We start from the raw sequence: 18,489 nt of genomic DNA, 5'->3' as shown, positions 1-18,489 counted from the left end.
TCCTCCTTACAATAAAGGTCCAACAGACAATGTTAAAAAAAAAGGTTTTTACGCAAGGTGACTGTCGTCATACCTTTTTATGATGAGTTTAAAATTATGCAAAAAATTCTTAATAATGTTTCACTTGTCCATTCCAATATGGTAAGAAAAAAAAAACAAACTTCTTAAACTTTTAAGGAAGAAATTAAAGGAATTTGCGGTGCATTATGGGTAGGTGTCATGAATAAATACATTACGAATTTGGGGGGGGGGGGAGAAGGAAATTTTTAATAATTAAGAAGGACATTCCATTGACGATGAAAATATTAAGAATTTTTTTTAATATAGTTTTGATAAAAAAATACTTTTATTAAGTGTAATTTATGAGGGGTGGGTTATTGGGTTCAGATTTCACCACGTGTCACATCATCTCATTGTTTTGTAATAAAGCCGCTTTTAAAGGTGTAGTGAAATGCAACTTTAATTATACATTAGAGTATAATTTAAACTACAAATTAAGACGGTTATTAAGAGTGTTTACTCGCCATTTGTAAATGAATACAATGCCAATCTAATCAAGTTTGTTTTTTCCCTCAAAATTAAAAATATCAAGTTACAAAGATTTAAGATAGTAGTAGCTTTCTCTTTCAAAAAATTCCAGAGAAAACTTAATTCTGGGTAGAATTATATATACATCTTACTTAGCCACAAAAAAGAGACGAAGTTCAAACAACAACATAGACAATTCGTCATATGGTTAGTTAGCGAGATACAAGAAGATCCTTTTTTTGTTTAAAAAAAACCAGGGATCACCCTGAACCGATCCATCTTGCCCCATCAAGTACTTACTGGTACCACCAACAGGTCCATGGATATGTTTTCACGACCCCCGCCTATTGGGTCCTACAGAGACTATTCTGAGACAGTCTAGTGTAGTCTGTGTGGACCAGGGTCATCAACGAAAAAAATCCTGACTTCCCTAACTATTTTTGTGGGTTGTCCCACCCACAGTGATGTGATACAAGTCTCACAATCTCGCACGTACAAAAAAAAAACACAGATAAATTTAAACTATAGGAGCATAAATGTCAAAGTTAGAATGTCAGAACAAGGATTTCAACGTTTAACCATTTACTAAAAAGCTTACAAGGAAATTGTAACGTTTTTGGTTTGTTGGTATGCACGAGCGTGGTGGTTTTCACGTGAATGAAAGAATAAACAAGCTTGTAAATAAGTAAATAAAGTCTGTTTATACCAGCTCGCGCGCTAGGCCTATTATTTGAAACTGGTTTAGGTAGTAGCCGAAGGTACTACCAACATGACCGACCACCCAGAAGCGCGGAAAATCAAGGTTTTGGCGTCTTTTGCGCATTTGCACATTTTGTATCGAAGGGGAACGCAAAAATATTTAGAAATTAGTATTTTAAACTTAAAAATACATAAAGAAAATAAATAAATAAATAAATAATAGAAGCTCGTTAAGTAAAAATCCCAACTCAATCCCAATTTCAAAAAAAGCAAACCGTCTTATCCAAATAATCATTCCATTCTGACACGCAATCCCCAACACCCCCCATGAAAAAATCAGTCGCAAAAATTAACCCCAAGAACCCCTGAAAACAAAGCCCCCTTTCTTTAAAAAAAAAAATAAAATAAAAAAATCTTCATTTCAAATGACCCCAAGAGACAGCAAAAAAATTGATATCTCTGTAACAAGAAATCCGTGTTTGACCCATCATTGATTCACCACCACCACCACCACCCAATGTTGTTTAGGGTGCTCTCTCTCTCTCTCCTGGTGATATCCCTCCCCCCGCCTTTCCTCGTCAAATGTCGGCACCCCCTTATATCACCCCATACCCCCTTAAAAGAATATACATGTATAGTAGTTTTCCTTCTTTTTTTTAGATTAAAGACGAAGTGAACCCATGACTCCCTGAGTAGCAACAAGATCCTTTGGACCAAAAAAAAATATCAAAGACACAAGAGTCAAGCTCAAGCTAAAATAAAAAAAAAAATAATAATACCGCAAAAAAATCTCGGTAAAAGAATTTGAGGATGCTAGGCCTAGAGAGAGAGAGAAATAGTGGGAGGAAGGGAGAACTGAGGGCTAAGAAATAGTTTGGAAAAAATAGCGAAGAGACGAGAAGAAAATGCCTGCTTAGAAAGAACGACATTCTGATTTATGTCCGAGACACTGGAAAGAGGTCCGAGGAAGAACCAAACCAAGGAAGGATGGGGAATGGTGGAAGAGAGGGAAATTTGGAAGATGCTAGTAGTAGTAGTAGTAGAGCAGCTAGAGCCGTTCAGGTTTGAGAGCGAGAAATCCCGCTCTCTTCTTCTTCCCTGCCTTATATATCGAGGGGTTACGCACAAAACAGTATGGTCAAGACCTAATATAACCCCCCTTTCTAAATATTTTATAATAGATTTGTATTGTTGCATTCTTTGTCAGTCAATACCTAGAAATTTATTAGATGTAGTTAAAATTGCGGTGTAACTTTGACATGCTGCCCAAAAGTATCATTGTGCGGACAAGTGTTGCCAGTCATTTAAGAGCGCAATTGCTAACCGCCATCTACAACAGACTAAGTTCCATTCAGTCCCAAACTTGCATGAGATGCAGAGAGAGAGAGAGAGAAATTACTGGCAACCCGGAAGCGCGGTTTAAGTTAAGAAATGGAGGAGGAAATTTCTCTAGCTCCTTTAGTGCACACATATCTATAAACGATTTTGTTAATTGGAATTTTGGGAAAAAACCACGGCACTCAAAGAGTATAAAGTACTATAGGAAACCCGTTAATTTGGTCTATTATTACACCAACATTAATTTTTTCACGACAAAACAACGTTTGCAAACCTAATTTCCACCCAGTTACAATCACTTCAATAAACCTAGAGAAGGGAAAATTTTCTGAGAGTTTAAATTATTTTTGGTGGTATCTTGTAGTATAGAAGACAGCTGATTCGGTGGTGGTGGTGGCGTGGTACAAGCCAGCGTCTTTCCTTTCCTAGTTGGTTTGCTTCAAAAAAGGAAGAGAAATGGGCCGGGGGAGATCAAAAAACTTTGCGAGGATAGGGGGGAGGGGGGGTTGTATGAAATCCCGGGGCATGGGGCTTATTTATGAGCCGGGGGTCTGGGTTCTGCTCCGGGAGACCCTTTGTCATAGTCGCGCTGAAAATCCTCGGCTCGTCCGAAAAAAAAATACCCCAAAATGTCTCTTGTTTGAAGAATTTCTTAATACTTTTTCACTCATCCCTCCTCCTATATAGCCCGACCTTTTTATATATATATATATTTTCATTCCTTACCCTAACTTTATTTTATCCCCAGATTTTTTGAGGGGGTGTGTATGTTGGGAGGAGGACATGAAAAATTTAATTTTCTTAAAAGTATCATTGTGGTAAGGAGCCATCTTTAACAATAAGGGGAACGAGAATATTTTTTAATAAGCAATGAGCTTCAAGTCCGTGCATGTATTTGAAAAATTTCCAAACAAAGATTCATTTACGTAAACTATAGTATTTCGTATTAATAGAGGGAGTCAAAAGAATTTCATGGCAAGATTAAGCCCAATATGTTGTTGATGTTATTATCTCCGTTAGATAGCTTGCTGGCAACTAGCAAGTGTTGCCAATTCATTTGTGACTCGTGCAATTCAACTTATCTACAACAGACAGATTGAAAACCTTGTTGTAGAATTTCTGTTCGATTCAGTTCTAAACTCGCAGGAGATGCTCCAATAACAAATTAACTGGCAACCATGAAGCCTAACTGCCAAAGTTAAAGTTAAGGAAAGGGGTTGTGGAAATTTTTCTAACCCCTTTAGTGCACGCTCATTTATAGATAGTTTTCAGACTAGGAGAAATGATAACATTTACACCAGGAGGCCAGACTACTCGGTACTGCACTTTATTCGCCAAATATACTGGTCTCCTGGTGTACATGGTATCAATTCTCCTAGTCTGAAAACTATGAATATTTCAAACCATAAGTCTATTATCTAAGGTCCCCATTACATAATAGACTAATGTTCAAACAAATCTCCGTGTTTCTAATTGGTATTGGATACATCTTTAAAATTTCTAAACTTTGAACCCAACAGAAGAAAAACTCAAAATCATTGACCTCACTGCTACTCATAATTAAAACACAAATCAATTAAAATTTAAAGTTTTAAAAAACGAAATCAATTCAGACAACCGACAATCGCATCCAGATGGAGTCCAAATCCTTTTCATTCTATTGAATGAATTCCGTTCTTCAAAAGGAAAAGATCAATAATATTCCCCATTGTAAAACAAAGCTATCCTAAACCTAATGCATTAAATCAATCTCGGATTCGAAAAAAACCTACCTACAACGAGTCATTTAACAAGTAATGCCCTATCACATCTCTCAAATTTGCCAGAGTTAAAAACAAGGTGTGAAGAACAGGGGAGGGTAAGATAAGGGGGTGTCTTACGCCCCCACCCACCCAACCCCCAAATAACAAATTGGCCAAATCAATCAATTAAACGGCGGTGGCCAGAATAAGAAATCAAAAAAAAAAAAAAAGTTGAACGTTCGCAGGGAGAGTCCCGCTCAACGCAATGAGAAGAAAAATTAGCTTAGTTTTTTCAATAATAGGGGGCTCTGCCTCCCATGACCCTCTGAAAACAGGGCGGTATATCACACGTAAAATGTAACAAGATGAGCACGTTTATTCACCCCTCAATGTAACATCTAGGTATCTGGGTTGTTTTATTTCAGACAGTGTTAAACTTGCTAGTGATTTATCTTTTTTTAGTGTCAAAATAAGCTACGAGTCTGATAATTTCTTTCCCCCTTTCAAGCTGTGCCAGGGTTCATACAACTTTTGGAAAAATTATTTCCCTGATTTCCAAGGTTTTACCCCATATATTTCCAGGTGAAAGGTCACATAGTTCTTTGAAGTAATAACACCACCACCAGGAGTGGTTATTTTTATTTGAAGTAACTCTTCATGGCAATTTCCCCAGATTTTGCTGAATTTTATCCTAAAATTATAAATATCCTCGAGTTTCCCCTGAATATTTTGTCACCAATTTATTTCCCTAACATTTCCAGATTCTCCAGGTTTGTAAGAACCCTATGTTACTAATCAATATAATTTACTTGTTAATTGGCATAAATTAAATAATTTGCCCTTTAACCATATCAATAAACCCCAAAACCCATATCAATTTCCTTGGGGGTTTAAAAAGGTTTTCTCAACACGAACGTAACGTTAAGCTTAGCAATGCGTGGTGGCAATGGTGTAAAACGAAGGTACATGTCGATGGTGAGGAAGGAGGTGAGTGGGAAAAATTCACCTAGACAAGAATGAAAGGAAATCGTACCTCCCCAATATTACCGTATCGGCCGAAGAACACGAAAACTCGCCCCAGCGCACACCAGCACCCCCCGGGTCAAGCTCGCACCACACTAGCTCGAAAGGCGCGCTCTCTCTCTCTTAGTTCTATATACTCTTTTGATAATCCGAACGAGCGGACCCGCCCTTGACCGCCCCTTTCTCACGTGCCCAAACGCTCTACACGCGATTTCATCATCATCGAGAAAAGAACACGAATACCACGGTAAAGAAGAAAGAAAGAAAGAAAAAAAAAAAAGAAACAAAATAATAACGTCAAAAATTTAGGCCCGAATAACAACCCAAAAATATACTGGGGACCAAAAGGCCAAAAAAAAAAAAAAACGGAATTTCTAACGACTCTTATCTTCAAAATTATTATGTAATTTTGTAAAGGGTTCATTTTAAATTAAGAATGGTACGATAAAATGCCTCCAAATGATAGATTAGAAAATACATTGTATAAAATAAAATTCAATATTATTTTAATTATTTAGTGCCTATATTTTAATCTTAATTAGCGTCTTATAAACTAGTGATTAAATTAATAAAGAAATATTTAATATTTAAAATATCTCGCGCCTGTAGAAATGTTTCACCCGCCGCACACCAGTGTTCGCAGTGAAACACACGCGTAGGGGAAACCATCCCCATACGTTTAACATTAAGCCCCTGTAGAACTGTTTACCCTCACATACACCAGTACCCGTATAATTAAAAAATTAACTAAAAATTAATTACTTTAGCCACAAAATCTCACTCCCTTAACGAGTCACGCTAGTTTCAGTTTAAATAAATTGAGTCATTTCCCAGCAATTACATTTAGATGTAATTAATAGATAAAGAGACATTTAGTTAGCATACAATAGAAAAAGAAAAATAATTGAGATTTTAAATCCGTGAGTTGAGTAAAACTACGTCACGCGTAGAAGAAAATTGCTTGACAAGTCTGGAAGCGCAGAACGGTGGTGCTTAAATTATAAAGATCTAAGATATCTGATAAGGATATTTTTTTTTGCTTCCATACAAGTCAAATTAACTTGTCACTAGTGTTTTGACTGGGGGGAAACTGTCCATTCGAGACGGATTTTGATAAGGAAAATATGACGTAGTTTATTATTTTTTTTTTCTGGCGACTATAGGGGTCTAAATTCTAACTTGAAAGCTATTTTATTTTTATCAAAGCATATCTTAACACGCACCCTTACAAAATGCAACGAAGCATTTGAAATTAGTTGATTTAAATATAGAATAATTTAAATATTTGTTTGGGATGTCATTAATGATATGTTTGGGTTCGTATTTAATTTAATTTTGCTTTGTTTGATTAGAATAATAGTTTTTAATGTAATTAATCTTAATTTGAATTGATATTATATTAATTTGCATAGTTTTTTAATGGTTTATCTTTTGTCTGTTCTAAGCCATGCTTTCCTAATGCGTTTTATGGAATGTATGGGGTTAATTGTACTGAAATCTCAGGATGGGATGAAATTTTGTTCACTTTCTCAGCGGTAGGTGGTGCCACAGTCTCCACGCAATCCCTAATATTTTTAAAGTTTCCTGTCTCATCCCCGATAAAATTACTATTTTTAATTAATGTATGGTCCCTAATACTCAAGTTGATTAATTTAATTATAAGGTGTGAAACATGCAAATTTTATTTAATTAATCAGATATATTAAATATATTTGAGGTGTATTCAACACTCCTTAAATTTTGGATTAAATTAATGCAATCAATTTTAATTTAATTAGGTGTGACCTTTACTAAACAGGTCACTAAGATGTAAAACATTAGAGTTGCGAGATATTGCATTACTGTTTGACCTCCAACAATGAGAGTACATTTAAACCCAAATAATAAGCAAAATGTTTTCAATTATGTGAAATTAGTTGAATTCCAATGGAATCATTAATAATTGCGTATTAATATGAAATATATGATATAATTATTACACCTTAATTTTAATCTCCGAGATCTCAGCCTTGGAAAGAAAATGAGATACCATACATTATTGCAAAGTCATTTATGTTTTGCCCTCTAAAATGTTTGTTTCCGATATTACTAATACTGGCATCTTAACATCCTTACGATTAAGATGAACTCCCATCCCAATTACATAAATTACATCGTCAGTAAATGCAGTAATTCGTAATTTTACCGGCATGAAGCCCATTTTTTAATGTTAAATAATCAAAACAAACCTAAGCCTTGGTCAAAACCTCGCGTCTACGGCATTTCTATAGGCAAAATCACATGAATCTGGCTACTTACGATGGTCATGTATGATGATATAGTCAAATTACGATCGATTAAACAAAAGTTCACCAACATTTAAACTTAATTCGTGAAATAATCTGTACATTTCGCGAAAATTGGTTAAGATACCCACAAACCGCGCTGAACGGACGCAGCCATTACACTCGATACCAGCGCCACCTAGGATGATAAGGGGGGCAAAAAAGGTAAAATGGGGGACGAAGGACGCAGGCGCGGTAGAGACGTTTCGCCGGAAGTTCCGCTTGTCATCAATCGTCGGCGGTAGGGCGGAGTTTGGGGTTGCGAAGGGAAAGGCCCGATTGACACGGGCAGTGCGAGTAGCTTGGATTCCGAACACGACCCGCAGCCCGTTCGGTGATTGGTCGGTTTGGGGCGATGACGTCGCCGTCGTCACGGCGTACGCTCATCTTTTATGGCGAAGTGGCTTGACTGGCATTATCGTTCGACCCACCCTGAAGCCTTCTCCGCTGTCCGTCAAAAGTATTCCAATCAAAACAGTCAATTACAGTCGGTTTACTCGGGAGCCGAGTGTGTACTACTACGTGCAGTCTTTATGGATGGCGGTGCGCGCCGTGTGTACCGCTTACGCTTAGTAGGACAGTCGTTGGGGCCGGGGTAAACGAAAAATCCCTCAGCCGCCGCGCGCTTATTACCTAGGCGCCGAAAATCGCGCGAAAGGATCGTCGAAAAGAGAGAAAGCGTTCCGTTCTCGTCGGACAACAGTCGCGCGCCCCAAGTGCACGCTCTCACTGTCCGTGAAAGATCGTCGTTGCTCGCCCGGAGTGGCAGCGGGGGGCGAGATAGGGTAAAAGGTGGTGCGCGCGTGAAGTATGGACGATCAACAAAGAATGATGCATCCCGTGTCTCAGCATCCCTCGGTCAGCATGGCGGGCCACGTAGTGCCGCAGCATGGCTACGGCATGCCCCAACCTCCTCACGGTGTCGATCCGACCAGCCAACCGGCCGCGCCTGATCAAGAACCCAGAAAACATGACATTTCGGAAATTCTTCAACAGATTATGAACATTACCGACCAGTCCCTAGACGAAGCGCAAGCTAGGTACGTAAATATCGTACCCCTACCTCCGTTAAGTATCAACAAATATGACCCGTGCGCGCCGCGTGAGTAAGGCTTGATTGCTAAGCCTTTTGCGACGACCCTGTCGAAGTCTTTCGAAATAAATCTACCATCGTACGAAGAGCAGCTCGCAAAAATACGCGTTTTCCAACGTCTAGGCCTACGTCTCGTCCAGTTAATATTCGCTAAGCCTCGGTCACTCGTAACCCCGCGGTACCGTGAAATGTTTGTTTGGTGTTATTTATATTGTGTGTGTTTCTGTTGCAGGAAACACACTCTGAACTGTCATCGGATGAAGCCCGCCTTGTTCAGCGTTCTTTGCGAAATTAAAGAAAAAACAGGTAAGTCTCAGTTCCTTTTAAATAATTATTTAAACGAATACCCCCCCATTCGGGCCTCGGCTGCTTCGGAAGGGCCGACGATTTTACGGAGAGGAAAACAAAAACCCCTAGAGCCGAGCAGGGAGCTTTTTCTCAGTCTCCCGCCATCCGAACCGCGTCAAGTACGCTCACGATATTGAGTCCCCGCCGCTTCCGCCGCCATTTTTGTGGCGCTACTAGTGCTAAGCCATTTTTCATCCGACGGCCGCTTATAGAGACGAGCAACCGATTGGCGCGTCTAGCGGCCAAAACCCATAGCTCTCCAATATCGTCAATATCAATACTTTACCGATAATATTTCATAAAGAAACCCTAAAAAAATCCAATAATTCGTTGTTTATAAAAATAAAGTATTTGGCGGGAAAAAATGTTTTTAATCGAGGCCGGTGCGCGCTTTTTTTTTTTCCTTTATCCCCAGCGTCAGCGCTCGGATTTTTATCCGTGATCCCGGCGTGACGCGAGTTGAGCGCATCCCCCTATATATTTTGACGAGGGCTTTTCCATCCATCTCCCTTCGGTTGCCAAGGTGATGAATGTTCCACGGCATAAAATAAGCCCAACATGTGACAAGGAGACAGCATCCCCGCTCGCCCCTCTTATCGCGCGCGAGAATTTTGGCGGGGAAACGCACCCGCCGCGCTCCTCGGCCTCTTTTCCCGCGCATTCATTTAGGCTAGCGCGCGCTTTTCCATTGTAGAATATTGTTGATGTTAAATAATAATAACAATAATTGTATATTAAAAGCGCGTAAATAAATTCACCCGTATCAATCCCGTACTGTTGATCCGCCGAATTACGCGTCGATAGAGTACCAGGGGAATGGTTTTACGCGGAACCTACTTAATTTATAACTGTGGAAAAGTTGTAAATTAAAATGCTTCAAAAAATTGAGTCTGGAACGGAACTTGAAAAATAAACATAATATAGTCGGTATACTAGTCTCTTCAGTAAATGTTTTAGATAATAAGCCCGTTTTATATAGTTTTATAGATAGCGTTATCATAATAAATGTAAGAGGAACTCCATAGGCCTCAGAAAAAACGTTTTTCTAATGAAATATGTAATTCAATACCCGTCGTTACAGGCCTATGAACCTTTCGGTATTTTAATAAAGTTATTGGCATTAATTTTAACCTAAAATTTGCCCGCTTGTGTGATCCATACTTTAGGGATATTTACTCTTAAAAAGGGCCTCAATAGATTACTACCTTTTATCTTAAATAACCACCGATAAAAACCCAGATTTACACCTTGAAAATATAGCACTTTCATCCAAATGTCAAAATAACACATACCATTGGTTTAATCTTAAAACATTTCTCCTGATATTGTTGAGGTGATTAAGTATTTTAGATTATGGCGCGGGAAATAATCTTTTAAGGGTATCTTTCTATTTGTTACTAAATTCAGTGGAATTCTAATTGCAAAAGTTGCCTTAATTTGAGCATGATTAAGTTCGTCTGCTAATTCGTACGTTTAATGTAGGTAAAGTTCGTCTGCTAATTCGTACGTTTAATGCAGCTAAAGTTCGTCTGCTAATTCGTACGTTTAATGCAGCTAAAGTTCGTCTGCTAATTCGTACGTTTAATGCAGCTAAAGTTCGTCTGCTAATTCGTACGTTCAATGCAGCTAAAGTTCGTCTGCTAATTTGTACGTTTAATGCAGCTAAAGTTCGTCTGCTAATTCGTACGTTTAATGCAGCTAAAGTTCGTCTGCTAATTCGTACGTTTAATGCAGCTAAAGTTCGTCTGCTAATTCGTACGTTTAATGCAGCTAAAGTTCGTCTGCTAATTCGTACGTTTAATGCAGCTAAAGTTCGTCTGCTAATTCGTACGTTTAATGCAGCTAAAGTTCGTCTGCTAATTCGTACGTTTAATGCAGCTAAAGTTCGTCTGCTAATTCGTACGTTTAATGCAGCTAAAGTTCGTCTGCTAATTCGTACGTTTAATGCAGCTAAAGTTCGTCTGCTAATTCGTACGTTTAATGCAGCTAAAGTTCGTCTGCTAATTCGTACGTTTAATGCAGCTAAAGTTCGTCTGCTAATTCGTACGTTTAATGCAGCTAAAGTTCGTCTGCTAATTCGTACGTTTAATGCAGCTAAAGTTCGTCTGCTAATTCGTACGTTTAATGCAGCTAAAGTTCGTCTGCTAATTCGTACGTTTAATGCAGCTAAAGTTCGTCTGCTAATTCGTACGTTTAATGCAGGTAAAGTTCGTCTGCAAATGCGTACGTTTAATGCAGCTAAAGTTCGTCTGCTAATTCGTACGTTTAATGCAGCTAAAGTTCGTCTGCTAATTCGTACGTTTAATGCAGCTAAAGTTCGTCTGCTAATTCGTACGTTTAATGCAGCTAAAGTTCGTCTGCTAATTCGTACGTTTAATGCAGCTAAAGTTCGTCTGCTAATTCGTACGTTTAATGCAGCTAAAGTTCGTCTGCTTAATGTAGCTAAAGGGTAAAGTTCGTCTGCTAATAACGTGTCTATAGTATTTCGTACACGCATAGGAGCACTTAGCTCCTGAAATAAACAATTTAATATTATAGTAGCTAATCATAAGTTCATCTGTAACAAACAATTTATAAAAGAAAATTTAAGATTATTAAATTCCAACGAAGTATACATAGATAGACGATAATGTACTAATGGCACTCCATTTAACTTATCCATAGATTTCTAAGGCAATCTGCCATTACACGGCATTTACTTAAGTTCTTATCGCGTACTAAGATACCCTTTGTAGATACCCCGGGCCATAATAATAAATTTAAAACTGAAAATAACACCCTTATAACAATTTAAAAACTTAACTTGGGTGCGAAAATTTAGGGAGAGAAAGAAGAAAAAAAATTCTTATCAAAAGCGTGAAGGAGAAGATGTGGAATGAATTTTTGAAACAAAAATTTTAAATTTTTAGTAAAACCCCTTTCAGCGCAAGAATAAAATTATTATAATTTTTTTTTTCTTCTCTCTCTTTTTTAAGTTTTAAGAAAAATGAATTTTGACCACGTGTTACGTATATCGCCTCATAATACATAATGTAATAATACCTAAAGGTGTTAGGACTGGTTATCAACGATGGGAGAAGCGATGGGTACAACGCATAACACCCCTAAAGAAGGTGTAAGCGCATGGTTATTAGATGAACTGGTTTGCGAGAAAATGTTCTGAAATTTTGTTTTAGAAATATTAGCCCAAGAGTGCTTGGAATTTTAAATACAATAGCCAACTTAATTTGGAAATTTGACACCTTTGTAGAGAGCTCAAATTTGAGCTTGAAAATTAAGCCAAACTATATTGAAATCGGCACAGAAATAACAAAGTTAAAAAAAACTTGAACATTTCTGTGGTTAACAAACAATTTCATTCTGAAAAACCACTTTTTCCCGGGTTTTAAACTTAGTCACGTGACCATAATTTTCATATTAATTTTTTTTTAATTTAACAATAATTGTTTTTCTTCATTAATAATTAATTTACCAACAAATTTCACTAATTAATTAACAACTTCGTTATTTCTTAACCGATTTCGACGTTTATGGTCTCATTTTAAACCTCTAATCACGCTCTATACTTTACAACAACTAACGAACATCTTACTGATTGAATAGTGGCAAACCATTCAATCTAATAACCATGGGGGTCCGTCCACAAAAAACTATCGTAGCGCGCCAAACTGAATTTAAAAACCTAAGTGGTCTCGCCGCGTTGAAAAAAAAGGGTGGTTGTTGTTGGTTGAACTCGCGGGCTTGATGCTGCTATCTTTTCTTATAAGCAGCGTTTCTCCGCTTTTGCTAAGAGAGGAAGTTTAGCTTTCTTTATACCGAAGTTTGGCGGCTGGGCTAAAAGATCATTAATTTTCGGCTTTAAGTAGCTGCCGCCCTGAAAATATAGTTTTTTGTTTTTTTTTTCTTGGTTCCGGGGTATTCCTAAGCTTTGCCTTCTTTCCTTATTATTACAACATCGGAACCCTAAGCACGGTCTTTTGCTACACACACCTTTAATTTTTATATTATCAAGTGAAAAAAATTAAGGGGTCATTGTCGGGTCAAACGGAAATCATAATGAAATGAAATTAATTTAATATAATTTCATTCATTTCATTATCCCTTTAATCTTAGTTTAAATTTTATATTTATTAATTTTTATTTTCCTTTAAATTAGGGAATAAATATCGTTCGAATTTTGTTTAAATACTTAAGATTTAGGCTTAGTATTTTAATTTTTAGGCCTTTTGTTGGGTTGGGTTGTAGGTAATCTTTTAGGGTTAGCCAAATTAAAATTAGGCTTAAGTATTTTCCGAAACTGAAAGGCTTATTAGCATATTTACATCCTGTACAAAATACGTGGTAATAAGGGTTTAATTTCGCGTTACTTTAATAAGGAAAGTTTTGATCGGCGAAAAATGCAGAAGAACACTAGAAAACAGGATTGGAAAATTTTTAAATAAGATTAGGGCTTATTAAAAAGTTTCTTACTTAAATATTTTTAAATTAGGCTTAGCATGGAAAGTAGGAACTAGGGGATGTTCAGTTCTTCAACAACAAAACAAACTTAAGAAACGTTCCGGTGGATCATCTAAGAGTTAGGGTTAAGTGTTTAAACAACCCCCTAAAAATCCTTTGAAATTAAACCTTAAACCAATCAAATAACTTGTTTAGTTTTTAAGAAGTTTTTCCGTTTTTAACGTTTGTTTTTCTTAAAAAAAAAAAAAGAATCTGCCTTGTTTCAACATTATATCTATCTATAAGGATGTGAAGTCCCCGTAGGTTTAAATTACATTTTAGTACATTAAAATGTCAGAAAGATATTACTATTCTAACATTACAACAAGAAGCTAAAAAGTATCGCGTTACTTTTAATGTTTCTATTGTGTTTTTGTTGGGATGAAAATTTTTATTTCATAATTTGTTTAGTTTCTTTCTCGCGAGTCGACCTCGATTATTATATAAGTTTTGAGAAGAAAAAATATTAGAATTTCTTTTGATTTAAGTTAAGACAAACGGTTAATAAATTATTTTAAAACGCGTACGTAACGCGCCTTTGTTAAATTTTAATTAAGCTTGAAGGAAGAACATCTCTTATGTAATATAAAACACGGTTTACATCTAATTATGCTAATGTTTTTATTATATTTTTTAGCTATAATAAAATTTAAATCGTACAGATTTTAATATCAGTTCAAAGTTTGGTAGGTTTTTAATTTTATTTTTCGATGTTAATTATCTAAAGTAAATTTAACTAAATAATATAATATAAAATAATATAGAAATTTGAAATGAAATAAAAATTGTTTCAAATTCAAAAGCACAATTTTTAAAAACCTATCCAAATCAAAGATAATATATATTTTCTTCTTTTCTACCGTTCAAAATAAGTGTACAGTAGGGGTATATTAAAGGAGGGAGGGATATAACGTGTTAAATTTGTAGTAAATAAAGTAGTTCCAAGTTTGCGAAGTTGGATGGATGTATATAAGTCTGGGGCATTCTTATCTTTCTTCGCGCTACGCTAGAAATCCATGCTTTCGAACTGGCGAGCAACATAACACTACCTACACTACTAGCGATGTACAGAATGATAGCTTTGAGAAAGCCATGAATGTATTCAAATATCTTATGAATAAACACGCTGTAACATTTATCGTGCTAGAGAAATTTCCATAACCCTATTTCTCAACTTAACCGCGCTGCAAGGTTGTCAGTAATTTGTTATTAAATCATCTCCTAGATGTGAGTTTGGAACTGAATCGAACAGAACTCCCCAAGTTTTTCAGTCTGTCTGTTGAAATGCACTAGTCACAAATGACTGGCAACTTTGCTAACAATATTCTGCGGATTTTGAAATATATTCATGCGTGAACTTGCAAAACTGCGATAGTCTGCTTATATATATTTTTCGACCAAGTGTTACCTATTTTTCCAAGCTAAGAATGAACCATTGATAAAGGTGGGATAATGCCTTACAAAGGTGTTCGATTGTTAACTTTCTTAGGGTGAAAAATATCAAGTGTCTAGTTAAATTTCAGAAACTAATAAGGATGATAGGCTGAGAGCGTTATTTTGCAATGGGATTTGGTTATACTCAAGTCCCCTCCTTGACTTTACTAGTTCCTCGAGATGGGAAGGTATTTTTACAACTAGAGAAATATCTAGAGTTTAAAGGTAACGCTAGTCATTCTTCCTAGCTGATTCAAATAGTATAGGCGCTAGGCTTGGGGTTTGCAATTGACTAAAGATGAAAAATAAAACGAAACTTGGTCGATAAGGGGTGCCTTTTGTTGACATACACACAATAACCTTTTTTTTTTCGCCCAGGCTGGGGCATACCTCCTCTCCTAGATGGTCTCGGAATTCTTTTTCGCTCGTTCCTCAAGGGGGCTTTGTTCGCATTTAAATTTAAGCTCGTGATTTTTAATAGTTACAAATATTAACTAACTACGCGAGATAGGTTAAATTTGGAGCTACAAAATGAGCCCGAGTTGATCAAAATCGGACCAAAATTAAATGAGTTATAAAATGTTAAAGATTTAGGCTTAGAAATCATTTTCACGTGTTTGTTAATTTAAAAAAAGCGCGAAAATTGAAAACGAGGCTTAGCAGCTATTTCAATTTATACACACGCTTGTGTCACGTGACCTTTCGTCTAACAATTTCAAAATTGAAAACTAGGCTTAACGAAACTTTAAGAACTTTTCTGTTTATTTCAAAGTTTGTCGAAATCTGACAAGAAAATAAAATGAACAAACATACATACTAAGCTTAATCAAACTTAAGAAGTTTTTGGCGTTGCCTTCCAATTTAAATTTTATCTTATTAAAATTTTTATTGCTATAACCCTAATTTGCATATTGTATTCATTGAGAATTTTCCTTTTTTTGGTTGGCGTTTTGGGAAAGCGCCCGGTTTGGTTTGGTAGTTAGTTCTTAGTACTTTACTGTGTTTATCTTTTAAGAAATCGTATAGATAATTATTAAAATTAAGACGTACGGTTACGTAAATTCTTTAAACCCCGTTGACTAAATATTTAACCAAAAAAAAATCGTCAGTCATTTTTCAAAAGTTCGATTACCTTCCTAAAAAATAGATATCTCATATGCTAATCGGGTATTTTCCCTTGTTGGTATAAATTTTATAATCGAAAAAAAGATCATTTAGAACTCAGCGGGCGTATTTAATGATTATATCATAATAAAAAAAGCGGGGAAAGAAAGTCGATACAGCACCTAGGCTTCCATCGATTAATTCAATTCAATTCAGTTAAATTTTTATATATGATAAAAATAAAGCCTTGGTTAATTCAAAAAGTTTGGTACCGTTCTGTTTTTCACAAATCACAACACGGCAAGCAATTCTTCAAAATTTTCTTCGCAGCCGTTACACGTAGGCGTTTAGGGAACGAATATAAAGACGTCGTGTATCTTTACAATCCCCCTGATTGACTAGGTAATCTTTATATAACCCACTAAGCTTTTCTACTGTATTTGGATAAGCAGCGTGTTAAACACGTCAGGTTTTTGAAGCATCATTTGAATTGACGACGTTATGCCTTTAAATCAATCAAAATAAGAAGAGATAGGTGTCAATGCGAACTAGCCCCCTAACTTTTTCATTTTCTGTTGGGTGCTTTCCGACCTTTTTTCACGAGGAACCTTACGTAGAGGGGTCGGTTAGTTAACTAAATATCGTGGAGATTTTCACTTTTGAATTAACAAAACCTGGCATAATCCCATGGAAATGTTTTAAAATATTGAAAATTTTAATAGAAAGTTTGTAAAAGGTTTAAAATCTTCTGAAATGTTTAAAAATTGGTAAGAAAAATTTAACTATCCGACACCTTAAGCACAGAAGTTTGTATAAAGCCCGTTTCAATCGCGCGCGCCATCCCGTATTTTGTTCAGTTTGAAAAGTTACTAAAGGTTTGAAGGGGGATTCCATGCTTTTTGAATCATAATTGAGAATGTATTAGTTTAGACTTAGTTTCCAGTTAGTTCTTAGGGTGATTATTGAATTGGAAAAAGCAAAATATTTCTGAATATACAAGGTATAAGACTAGCGTAGATTTGGTTGGGATTTTGCCCCCAGAAGGTTCTGGAGGCGTTGCCCTATTGACACCCCTTGGCTATTTCTTGGGCTTTGGGTACAACGGACCTTTCTCCAAAAAATTCAGGTTAAAAAAGTCTATAGGACCCCATTCACGATTACCAACCATTTTAGGGAATAGAACCAGAGAATAAGTGACCTTGCGAGGTCAAAAACGTTCGGTTTGTATGGACCAATATTTTGACCCCAAATAACCTTTCATATCCTAGCACAGACGTAAATGTGTTTTCGCTTTTTTTTAATAACAATTAAATAAAAGGCACGCTTAATTAAAATATCGAACAACAAAATTATAAAATATTTAATTACCCCTTTCCCCTCTTAAAAAATATAAAAAAAATTATTATGACCTTGAAATTTAATTTTTTTTTGGCAATCGGTAAATAATTATATTAATTGGCAACCTGGCATTGTAATTTGGCAAATTTTACTCGTCCAATTTATTTAAATAATTGAAGAAAAAAATAAATAACCAGTTCTGAATATAATAATTAAATCCGACCATAATTTTTTTCTTTCTAAAAAAAAAATTGTGGCAAATATTAATAGAAATTATCATAAAAAATATTTGTGTATCCGTTGACTTTATTTTATATTTTTTTAAGGAAAACCTCAAAAAAGGTTATAAAATGACTGATTTTTATTTAGCCGCGTAAAAAGGACACATCGTAGGGGGGGGGGGGGTTAAGAAAAGGGTGGGGGGATGGCACGGTTGACGCGTCTTATGATGAATCGTTTTCTAATAAGCATTTTGCGAAATCGGCCTTTTTGAACCGAGCAAGCAAGCAAGCTAGCTAGCGTCCATCCTAGCTCGTCTTGAAAAAGCGAGGACGAGTCTCTCTTGTATATCCATGGTATGACTTTTTAGGGCCCGCGGTTCTACTCTAGCTGGTTTGGTGTTCTCTAAAATAGTAAGTTCCTCCATGTTTTTCCGAGCGAGAATTGGTTGGCACTGCAGGATTCCGAAAACCCAACACGCGTTAAATCTTAAATCTCGAGACGCGATGACTACCAAACCCCCCCCCCCCCTTAATCCATAGCCCCCACCCAATTTGACCACCTTTCCCCCATTCCCCCTATATTTGACAATGGCCGCGCGAATACTTGAATTTTATTGTATATACATTATATATATTACTGATTTGAGTACCATAAAATTGTATCTCAAAAATAAACGATATATTGAACGGTTATGACAATCGAGAGAAAAAGTGTCCCTCTGTAATCCGTTTGTGTTCATTTTGAGGTGGGATATTTGGAATAGAGAGCTTTCGTTTGGAGTCTCGTGACATAATTCAGG

At 36.3% G+C, this 18,489-nt stretch overlaps 2 protein-coding genes across 4 annotated transcripts in view; one reads left to right on the top strand and one right to left on the bottom strand.

Annotated features, from left to right (window-relative positions):
* Positions 1-18,489, bottom strand: part of Sin1 (SAPK-interacting protein 1) — a 60,325-nt gene that overhangs the window by 5,063 nt on the left and 36,773 nt on the right. Inside the window, exon 1 of one of the 2 annotated variants that reach the window (XM_089870194.1) lies at positions 7,629-7,925. The exons of the other annotated variant lie outside the window; for it this stretch is intronic. Coding sequence (XP_089726320.1) covers positions 7,629-7,688 — 60 coding nt within the window. The 5' untranslated portion in view covers positions 7,689-7,925. Of the gene's footprint in view, positions 1-7,628; positions 7,926-18,489 lie in introns of those variants that run through there. 2 annotated transcript variants of the gene reach the window in all.
* The window catches only part of exd (PBX homeobox extradenticle), a 216,829-nt gene continuing 206,475 nt past the window's right edge, over positions 8,136-18,489 (top strand). Inside the window, exons 1-2 of one of the 2 annotated variants that reach the window (XM_089870199.1) lie at positions 8,136-8,694; positions 8,980-9,053. In XM_089870199.1, the coding sequence (XP_089726325.1) occupies positions 8,465-8,694; positions 8,980-9,053 (304 nt within the window). In that variant the 5' untranslated portion in view covers positions 8,136-8,464. The remainder of the gene's footprint in view (positions 8,695-8,979; positions 9,054-18,489) is intronic. The other variant, XM_089870200.1, reaches the window with a different exon arrangement.

The sequence above is a fragment of the Phalangium opilio genome, unplaced genomic scaffold (assembly GCF_054372755.1).
Source record: "Phalangium opilio isolate 3A_F unplaced genomic scaffold, DU_Popi_V2 ptg000031l_1, whole genome shotgun sequence".
In the NCBI taxonomy this organism is placed as follows: Eukaryota; Metazoa; Arthropoda; class Arachnida; order Opiliones; family Phalangiidae; genus Phalangium; species Phalangium opilio.
The sequence above is the reverse complement of the archived record's forward strand: the minus strand, read 5'-3'. Positions and strand labels throughout refer to the sequence as shown.